The sequence below is a fragment of the Asterias amurensis genome, chromosome 15, assembly GCF_032118995.1.
Source record: "Asterias amurensis chromosome 15, ASM3211899v1".
Taxonomy (NCBI): Eukaryota; Metazoa; Echinodermata; class Asteroidea; order Forcipulatida; family Asteriidae; genus Asterias; species Asterias amurensis.
Window position 1 is genome coordinate 4211050 of NC_092662.1, and position 11532 is coordinate 4222581.

At 39.8% G+C, this 11532-nt stretch overlaps 1 protein-coding gene across 6 annotated transcripts in view; it reads right to left on the reverse strand.

The window, feature by feature from the left end:
• Window positions 1-11095, reverse strand: part of LOC139948025 (FK506-binding protein 15-like) — a 65620-nt gene extending 54525 nt beyond the window's left edge. For all 6 annotated transcript variants that reach the window (XM_071946002.1, XM_071946004.1, XM_071946003.1 and 3 more), the window contains exon 1: window positions 10953-11095. In XM_071946002.1, the coding sequence (XP_071802103.1) occupies window positions 10953-11005 (53 nt within the window). In that variant the 5' untranslated portion in view covers window positions 11006-11095. The remainder of the gene's footprint in view (window positions 1-10952) is intronic.
• Between the last annotated feature and the right edge of the window lie 437 nt (window positions 11096-11532).

The following is an 11532-nucleotide window of genomic DNA, read 5'->3' on the forward strand; positions in this document are numbered from 1 at the left end:
TACACCGACTGCGAAGGCTAGTCTTTGACAACTATCAATAGACTGTGCAAGTCTCGCGCAGATTTGAACTTCCGGGACCATTGTGGTCCCAACCTTATGGAGTTTTACGTTGGGGGGATTTTGTTTCGTCCATTACTTTAGTTTAATATAGTTTATAACCATAAAAATGACATATGTTGTTAAAAATATAATACTAATTAACAACATATGTAAAAGTAATATAAAGTCAACATAATAACGAAGAAAAACCGATATTTAAACTTGACCTCAGGTCAGGTTATTTGTAAAAAATTAAGAATTGTGCCCATCTCCGATCACGAAACTTACGCAGACGCTTGTTTTGGTTGCGCGGGGTTGAAAGCCTTTTCATTGGTCGCGTAGGCGTCGGCTTCCTCTTTAAAATGCGTCACGCGTTTATCTAACGCCCTTGCGACCATCGTGCGTCCGCGTATAAACCAGCTTTCCGTAGTTTCACATTTGGGCGTAGATTTACAAAAGGGGTTTCAAAACATTTAAGATCAAGTAAACATCCTTGTCCCAGAGTTTTACTTTTGTCTATACATATACTTTAACCGATAATTGTGTATTTGTTTATAAAGCTAAAACTAATTTTAAACAAGCTCTATTTGGTATTTTTGTTGTTCAGATTCGGCATTAAGAAAAAAAATTAAGCGAAGATTTGATTCATAAAAAAATTAAGTTATTCAGTTGTCGTGTTTTCTCGCTCCGGCGCGCGCGAGACTTGCACAGTCTATAGTGTCCACTGCCTTTAGGTGCTGTTTGTTTGCTTACGGTCATGACAGTAAACAGTAAGAAGAGCCATGAACTTGGGCAAAGTTAGTCCCTTTTTTCAAAAACTCGGTCAACCTGTCCAAGGTTACAACTGTCCAAGAGTTTCCTTCATTTATGTTTTCCTAATTTGTTGATTAAGTTCTTCAGGAGATCAAGAAACATTTGCTTTAGGAACTAATTCTGTCCATCCTCAGTGGTCGACGTTTGGTTCACCGTGGCAACAGTTTTTCCCTCCAAGGAAAACCCAGCGGGAAAATTGGATGTGTCACTCATTACAAGTTATTTGGTTATATTACATGACTGTTTGTTTCAAGGAAGTCATCTGAAAGTATCAATCTATATTTAATATGGGACCTGTAATGCAGATATGTAATCATTTAAAAAAAGAAAAGAAAAAAACGGGCACTTTAAAGTGATCCCCCATGCTGCCTCGTCTTGGGCTGCATCGTAAACATGGGTGTGATCCCTGGCAATACGGCAGTTAATGATTGGCACCCCAAAACAAAGATATTGACAAAATACAAAGACTGCCAACATTATGTCAAGATAGCTCAGTTGGTAGAGAGATGTGGGAGAAAAACCTCAACGGAGATAACCCGTGTAATCAGGTACGGACTGGAAACCCAATCCACATGCAAAATAACTTTGTAACAAGCATTGGGGAGCTGTTGATAGTATAAAACATTGTGGGAAACAACTCCCTCTGAAGTAACGTAGTTTTTGAAAAACAGGTAATTTGTCACTAAAATAATAAACAGACTTCTAGCTAGAAGTCTTTTATTCCTATCTGAAAGCACACAAATTCATCCAAAAAGGGTGTTTTTTCAAGACTGGTCTCTGACAATTCCCAAACGTGTACCTTCCCTTAAGTACAAAGCATTTTATATCGTAAATATTATCATGGAATGTGTCACTCACAACTGTTCTTTGATTTGGAGGGAGTGGGTGGGTGGCTGTCATGACAATATGTACAGCACAACAATAACCATCAAGCACAAGTACAAAGCAATTAAGATTATCAATTTTACGGGATGTGACACTCACAATCGTACTTTGATGGGGTGAGGCCCTGTGACACTCCCATTTCTAAAAACATAACACAAACTCGGATGTCGTTGACAATCACGTTTCCGGCTGCGTTCCCATCAATCAAAGTAAACAAGGACACTCTGCAGAGTAGTACACGCAAAACAGCGTGCCAAACTTGGTCCTGACAATGGCAACGAGTGGTTCTTTTATAAACGAATCAAAAGATAGAATGAAAAAAAAACCAAGCATGCGGACGAAGTTACCTTCTATTCAGCGGAACAGCCACTGCTGGCGTCCTTAAGGCGTGGCCGCTCCGATTTCGCATCCCCTTCATGCTTTTCTTGCGTCCAATCATGGTTCACTCCTTCAAACTAAATGTAATACACTTCTGTGTTTCAGTATGTACGTTTAGGATGCAGTCAACGACTCTATTTCCAGCTTATCTATTAGTCAGAATTCTCCTTTTTTAGAAATTGTGAAGTCATCACAAGACGCGCTCAGTGCTCACAACAAGCTGTTTTTTTTTAAACAGTGGTTGGAGTTTGTGTCTTTCGACATGAGCTAATTCTAAGTGACAACACTGATGGGGGTTGGGATTCATGTAAGATTTTCATGCTAGAGTCCAATGCATGTATTGACAGCACAAGGGTTTGAACCTCGGCCAGGTTGGTTGGAATGCTAGGTGCCCTATGCTAGAAAATAATAGGTTGGTCTGTTTTTAGACATGAATTGTCATTTGTTATGCATTTAAACAACAACAGTAAGTATTTTCCATGGAGAACATACACAAGCCTAGCCTAGATTTTCACAAGGCCTCACCATTCGACTTAAGAAATTGTAAGATGAGCTGTCAGTATAATCATACAGATTTGTACTATGACACCGAACTTTGCAAAGAAAATAAGATTTGATTGGGAGTTTATATCAATCTTAGCCATTTGTGAAAATGTAATGTTTTCGTACAAGGTTATCAGAACTTATTCTACAAAAATAGTGACTGTCAAAAATTCAGACACTCAATTATTCTGTTAACTCTGCTGTTGTTCATGGACTTGATCATTGGTTTTAATGCTCAGTTCTAGATGATTCCCACAGGTGTACAGTCATGACAGTTCACAAAATTTCAGTAACATTTATGTACTAAAAGCATTGTAAATGTCATAGCACTCATGTGTAAGTATATAAGTCCCTGATCTTAGTCTATAAATAATAACAAGGAAGTGGCCTAAACTAAACTGGAATAACCTTGTTTGTGATTGGTCAAATGGTTACTAAGCTTGATTGTGATTGGTCAAATACTTCCTTAGCTTGTTCATAACTCATCTAATGGTTCCTAAGCTTGTTCATGATTGGCCAAGTGATATCCTAAATCTTCAAAGTTTTTCAGTAACTGTCAATCCATTTTTCCAACGGCCTTCAACACAATGAATCTTATGAGGTGAAAAGTTTATACTCAAAGTGAGGTATGGCTACCAAAAATAATCAACGAATGTTCAGTTCAAAAACATTGACTCACCACTTCACGTACAGAACACAAAATTGTATTGCAGGCCGAAGTCTACACTGTGCCACATACACTACAATTAAAACTCTGAACTTCAAGTACAGAAGTCTCATTAACATCACGTGCAAAAAATGACAGCCAACCCTTCCAACACCGAAGGCCTTTGAAAGCCCCACCCTGATTGGTGGAGAGTTCCAGCAGCAGGAAATCCCGCTTCCTTTTGGTTGGGAAATGATAAGGTCATGCAGTGTAGCTGTGTGTGTTCAACGGACCAATCCAGTACAGTGTTACTTAAGACGGCAAGGGGGCCTGGGTCTACCAGACAAGACGTTGTGAGGGGAGGAAAAAGGTGATGAAATGTTGAGCTATTCTTGGAGCAGTGGAAATCCTGTCAGTACTGGGTACACGTTGGTTTCTTAAAGGAATGGGACCTCATTGGAATCTGACAGTATGGGTCTTGTGTCAGACAAGACAACTCACATAACAATAACAACAAATTTTTATATAGCAAATTTCACACAAACCGTATCACTGCTCTTTACATTAGTGCCCGGGTCATGGGGCCAATAACATCCCTGTCATGTTTTTCTCAGCTCCCTTGGGAGTATACAGCCCTGAGCTGCCTGTAAGGTGCTTGTGGCATTTTCATACACAATATCAACCTCTACCCTCGCAGGTACCCATTTATACCCCTGGGTGAAGAGAAGCAATAATAGTAAAGCATCTTGCTCAAGGACACAAGTGTCACGACCGGGATTCAAACCCACACTCCGGTGAATCAGCACCAGAACTTGGATTCGACACGCTCTTAACCACTCGGCCATGACACATACACAGGCATTAGAGTGGGCACTAAAAAGAGCAAGGTCTGTTGGACAAATTTGGCAAGCCAACATCTTGAGAAGGACCCTCTCACTAACTCTTCAAAACCCAATTCCGAGGATTCCAAGCAAAATTAAGACACAAAAGTGGGTGGGGGGGTACACTATGCCCTATATCAAACACCAAATAGCAAAGGTACGGCAGTTTTAACAGATTATTTGTACAAAATGATCAGACAGCAATAGAAATTAAAATTTCTTTGTTACCCCTGTCAAACTACTACTTGGCCTCAATGCATGTTACAGTGTCTCCCACACAATATCCGTTACCAACCTTATGAATATACAACATAAAGACTATGGTTAGACAAATTATCCATGGCCCCATAGAGAGAGTCATTCTTTGACAGCTGACGAGGCTACCCAGGCAACACAAGATGACATCAATTATATTTACAGGCTGTCAGGCGCTGATTCACTGAATAAATTCTGAACTTTCCAAACAGAAACTTGACAATTTTGAGTTGACGGACAAGTACGTGTGTACATGAGCAATAAAATCTCTAGGCATAAAGTTCTACACATTGTACATGTGCTGGTTAGCCAGACCCCTTTTTGTCAGTTAGAGCAGCTTTCAGATGAAATCCTAATTTTGCATTAATGAACAACCAGGGCCCTGCAGGGAGTCTAAATAACAAAACTTCTCATTACTTGCCCGTTTTGATCAGACTTTTGGACGACTCTTAATTATGCAGGCAATTAAAAAGCCGAATTCCTCCTCTTTCATAATGTTCTCCTGTCAATCACTAACCCTCATTTGCATCAGTGGTCAGTGTACACTGTAAGACAGAGAACCAGCTTGTGAAATATTAAACGAAGAAACTGTAAATAAATAGTAAACTCTCAGGTGCAGCGATGTTTAAATCTCTTTGAGGGATTAATCCAGAGGTCGTCGGTTCAAGTCCCGCTCTAGTTTATTTTCTTTGTTCAACACCAAATCACAGCTTAAACCGATCAGAAGACCTTTGACTTATCCTGCTTATTCTTGGAAATACGCAAAAAAGCAAGCGCCAAGAATTCGGTATGCAAACAATTTTTACTACAGAGTTCACTGCCACCGAGTATCTCCAACTCTACTTTTGTGAAGAACAGGAACGAACTGCCGAGTAAGATTTTATCAAATTTAGCAAATTGTATCAACTTTGTCGCCTCTAAAAATTGTTTATAAATAAATACTAACTGTAAACACGGTAGCTGAACACTTTCTTGACCTCCAGTGAACATTTAATGTTTTTAAACTTGTACCATCTCCTTGCAATCTCATGAGAACAAGAGAAGCATGTTTGACAAAGTTATAAACAATTCTCAACTTAAACTTAAGGCTTTCATAACTTAGCCAACAGAGGGCTCACTTCATAATTTTTACAGTCCATCTTGCATAGCCGAGGAAGTCCTGCATAAAGTTTCAAAGGGATACAGTGCTTTACAAAATTTATCTTGTGAGTGAACAGGAAATTCTCAAGGAGACTGAGTTACTGGGCCCTTAAACTACGGCTTAGCAACTGGCTTTTGTATTTATTTATCATCATAATAATGACAAATGTACAATATAATTCACAGGAGGCTCGATTGCACAGAATCTTGTTCTAGAAAACTTGTTCTGGACTTCCATGTAGGTCTTGCAAATCAAGACCTCGTGAAAATGATATCATCAATTATTGCCGAACCTTTTGGGGGTTGAATTGCCTTGGAAACACAAAGCATGCAAGCACAAGTAAGCCCACACAAAACAATGACTATACATTGTTGTATACCTTGGCTATGGGTTGGGCCCTGAGTCTCAGCTGAACAAAGGTGCAAAGGACGACCGTCTTACTCGGTTAACAGCTGACTCAAGACTGCCTCGTGGCTGGCCCGCTCGCACAGTCCAGTCGCTGACACGCTTAGGTGACTTTGTTATATTCAATTCTGCGCCTTGAACACCCAGCAGGGTGGATATGTGCGCATTACAAGTCTTATTATTATTATTATTATTATTATGTAATGTCTACAACATAATACTGTACATCACTAAAATATGTACATGTATCATGAGCCATTGAAATAACACGGCACCACAGCAATTACCATTGTGCCCTGTGCTTTTGCTGTGGTGCCCTTTGACAAAGTTCCAAAATTTTCTCATAGACGTGCCCCTTACCAGAGAAAAACTTCTGTGCCCCTTCATCAAGAGCGAAGTTTACCCTCTTTTCAAAACTGCAGACTTTTTAAAAACTTTAGCTCCAGCAGGGATCTCAAGCTATATATGGTAACAGGCCGAAAGATGTGAATTTCATGCTAATATGGGCAAATTATGGCCAATACCTCAACAAAAAATAACAATAAATACAAGCTTTTTTTAAAAGCTAAGTGCATGTCATGAATGTCATGTCATGAATGACATGGGGAAATGTTCGGCCGCTGGGTATTCACTGCAATCATAAAATAGGTGAATATTCATGCTGCATATTATGCAGGTTCAGTGCATGCACGCTCGCTTACGTGCGCACCGTATACATGTTAAGTCATGTACAATGTCCGCCGGACGTTTTTGCATAACCCCCAAAAAACATGCAAAAGTGTCCGGAGCGGACAGTATTGCATGGCGGACACAATTGCATCTGCTCCCCCTGTAGTTTTGAAAAATTTCTCCGCTATACCAATTTAAGGCTAATGTATATCTTAGGCCATGGACAGTTGCATGCAAAAGGGCCGATATTTTTTGAGGTGTACACTTTGCCAAGGGCTTGTACCCGTCTCAGAACTTCATCTTCATCATGGGTGTTCCTTAGTTTTACAAAATGATCCCCAAACAGCTCATCACAAAAACTCTACTTGTCAATTATAACGCCAAGCTAAATAGGTATGACATAGTTTTGATTCCTAAAACCTCGTCAACCAGAACAATTTTCAAACCAGTGGAAGTTACCTTTAAAGCCTTTTAATAGATCCTACCTTTAAACCGAAAGGTCAGCCTTATTCTAATGGCATGCATGTCACAGATTCATTGTTTAATTCGTTTGACAAGTAAAAAAAAAAAAAAACTGAATTTGGATTACTGAAAAGGAACAAAATCCAAACTTCTGTTTCAGACAGACACTTAGCAACTTTAAACAAATCCTACCTGTTTTTACGCATGATGACGTCCTTTTGATAAATTATTCCAAATCCAGAGGGGGGCTAACCGGAATGACTTTGTCACAGCAACGAACACTAAAACTATTTAAGTTGCAAATTGACAAAACATGCCCAAAGAAAATACAACTGTTATGCAGGCTCTTGAGGCAACTGCGGAGGGGAAGGGGGTGAGTCACACCCCATCGTCCTGTACTGAGTGACAATGTAGAGACGGTGAGGATTGGGATGTAAATCGCTGTGAACGACACACAGGACACTTGGGGGCACCAAAGAAATGACTAACTCTTTCTGGCAGATATTATCTATTAAAAGAAAGACAGATGTGCTACATGTATGCTGGAGAATATCGGTGCGAATGCGCACTAGGTAGACCAGGGCCCAATTTCATAAAAAAACCTGTATGCATAAAAACTTGCTTAGCACAGAAAAAATTTACTTAAAAGACTGCTTAACTTTTAAGCAAGGAATCAGCGCCTAAGGAAGCAGGGAATTCCGCGAATACGTAAAGGGTATTTCGCTGGTTAGCAGGGAATTTTTGCTTCCGCTACCCCAGGTTATTAGGCATGAGTACACGATTATTTTGTGTGTGAAAATTTTGACACAAATTGTCAAACTGCCCACTCAGGCGGTGCAGTATCTTGCCTACCAGAAAGCCCCCTGGAATAATAATATAATAATAATATCGAAGTCTTATATAGCGCACGTATCTACCAAACAAGGTACTCAAGGCGCTGAGTATATACAAACTTTCAGAAAGATAGGTTATTGCAGTGATGAATTCTGAGACCCAATTATTTAGCACCTTATAAGGGTTTACAAGGTGCTACGGCGCATTAAGCAGCCACAACCAGGAACACCGGGGCGAACCCCTTCTCTTTTCGATAAGTGCACTGGCTTCTTTTACATGCGTTACACAACACATGGGACCAACGGCTTTCCGTCCCATCCGAAGGACAAAGCAATGGTTAAGTGTCTTGCTCAAGGACACAGTGTCACGGCTGGGGATTCGAACCCAACTCAGCTGATCAGAAACACCAGAGTTTGAATTCGGTGCTCTTAACCGCTCGGCCACGACACTTCCACAATACGGTTGTTTCGTATACAAGGTTAGTTGTTTTGTAAACAAAGGTTACAAGGTCTCTACATTGCCCTTTAAGATACTCACCTCAATTAACGATGTTAAAGCCAAGGTATGCAGTGATGTAACATAGATCAAGGACCTGGTTATAAATAGTATCATCCTGTTACTCATTAAGACCGACAGACCTAACAACAAAGTTTACGGTCAGGGTGAAGTACTAATTAATAGACAGAAACGAGGATTAAATCCAAGGTCTCTGAGACTCAAGTTAAGACCTAACAACAAAGGGTATGTTCAGACAGCATACTAAGTTAGACCCGAACCGGTTTAACTTTTATGAGCAGCAGGGGGTGATCGTAAAAATAAAACCCCTTTGAGTTCAGACAGCACTGAGTTGAACCTGACCCAGTTTATCTTTGGTTTTAAGAGGTCAAAGAAAACGTGACCCGGTTACTCTAACATCCTGTTTATTGTCCTGTTCATTGGTCACCGTGTGTTTACGTAATGATTACGGAGGTAAATGGGTCGCCTGTTGTGAGTTAAACCGGATGTGGTCTTTTTTATTCTGTCCACACACAGTGTTAAAAGATAAACCCGAAGCGGTCTAAAGATAAACCCCCTCCCTGGATGGTTTATCTTTTGTGGGTTGAACTCAATTCGGACTAACTTTGAGATCCGTTCAGACACACTGAGTTGAACTCGATCGAGTTGAACCATGAGTTAAACCAACTTTAGTACCGTGTCTGAACGCACCCAAAGATTACAGTCAGGGTGAAGTACTAATTAATAGACAGAAACAAGGATTTAGTCCAAGGTCTGTTGGACTCATGTTTCAAATTCAATTTGCACAGGGAAAGTTGCTGCTGGATTATGATGAGGCCTAGGTGACTATGTACAGTAGCATACACTTTTGACTGGCAATGAGATTTCCCCCGAGGGACTTTCAGTGACCAAAAAAGGGTCACTTACAGGCCAAAAGAGGGCTAGTTGTGCACTTTTTACCGAATTATGCCACGGGTCCATATTGGTTTATAACACACCTCGGTCTTAAATGTGAGATAAGAAAAGAAATGTCAGGCCATTAACTGTTTTTGGCATTCCTACCATACGTCCTTTTGATTGGTAAGTTGTTTGCAACAGCTAATGCTATTTTCTCATAATTAAATAGAGCAGGATTACAACTAGCTGATCAACAATTTGACCCAATAAAAAAAGGAAATTAACAACAGTGATAGTCCAAACGCTTTTCCCCTTCAAGCCAAGTCCATAGCCAAGATTCAACAGCGGACAATGTTGAGTCATTGTCTAATTGCTGACAGTTTAAGGTCAAACAAGACTGCACTTCGAGGCCAGAAGCTTAGTCGGGTCATTGTAGGGACACGACACTTATAACTTGGGATGGGACATGTTTTATGTAAAGCCATGGATACCGTCAGTTGTGTAATGCTAGTAAAACAACAGACTTTACAGTCTAAAGGGTCTATGTACTTTTTCCTAACAAATAACACAATGTCCACAGATTTACATTAAACTTTAAACACAGTTTGAAGATTATGCTAGTAGAAAGCTTCCCCTGAAATTTTACTTACTGAGGTGACTGTAGTTTTTGAGAAACGAGTAAAATAAATAATTTTTGTCTCAGTTTTAGCATGTAAAATCATATTAACCAGTTATGCTATGGTTTTGGTATAATATCATAACTGGTTAATGGGATTTTACATGCAAAAATAATTTTTTTCGTCTTTCTGAGACAAAAATTATTTTGTGACTTGTTTTACTCATTTCTCAAAAACTACACAACCTCAGCTAGTAATATTTGAAGGGTAGCTTTCCACTATCATTATCTTCAAACCCTGTAAGTTTAATGTAAATCTGTGGACATTTTGACAAAGTACCCGAATCCTTTAAAAAAGAGAAAGGGATTGTCACAGTGTTTCTGGCAAGGTTTCGCAATGCCATGATTACAACCGACCCTAGAGCCTCAGTGCAAGACTGTTGGAAAACTTCCAGATCACCCCACACCACCTCCACCTGGCGGGTTGGGATCGAAGCACACACTACAGAAACACCCTCTGTCAGTGGAATGTGTTCTCAACTCAAAGGCAAGGTCAATATTTTGCGTCTACTAGTAGTAGACCACTAGTAGTACAAAGTACTACCAATTCCTCAAGGAAGAGTAATATTTAAAAAAGAGAAATACAATAAAGTCACGAACCTCCATTCCCATCATCATTACTTTTTAATTAAACAAAAAATCAAAGAAATCCCTTTATTAAAAGTGGTGGCTGGATGTCGACAATTTTCCTTTTAATTAACCCCTCTCAGTCAATATGTGGTATAAAATCAACAATACAGCTTCAAACTTTCTCTTCTTACCGACATGTCTGAGACTGAGACCCCAACCCGCGCAAAGCAAGGGACCATCAGTCATTTCCCTTTATACCACAAAAAGCAATGGCATGTGTACACGACAGCACAGACCGGTACAAAAGTTGGCTACGGAAAATTGACAATTTTGCCATTTTTCATGAGTAAAAAACGTTCATACTTTCCAGGTGGTGGTCCGAAATCCCCTTCTCCTTCTTCTCCGTCGAAAAACATGGCTGCTTGGTGTCCAACCTCGACTCGAACCTGCAAATTTTCGGGCTGGTTTTGTGACTCAAGTCGTGCAAAGCATTGACCCCTCCTCCTAACTGCGGAAAATGGCCGTCTGACATTTTTTGAGAACCGAGTAGTTGATGTCAATAGTTGATAGTGTTTCACTTTTGGAACTTAATAAAATAAAAAAAGTTTTCACTGCCAAATTTGTTTGATCTCAACTGGTCAACAATCCGATGGCTTGACCACAGACTAAGGAGCTGTGGCTTTCCAAATTCGACCCCATGTGATTCACAGGCCTAAAAATAAACCAATGCTGAGTTTCAAACAAAAGAAGAAACAATGGTAATATGTTTGACTGAACAGATATTGTGATAATTTTTCATTTGAACCACGAGCTTGGTGTAAAAAGAATATTTAGGTTATATGCAAGGCCGCTGTTGGCAGATTTCTATAATGGTAAAGTAGTGCCCCCGCCCCTGAAAAACGACCCCCCCCCCCAAAAAAAAAGAAAAAAAAAAAAAAAAAAA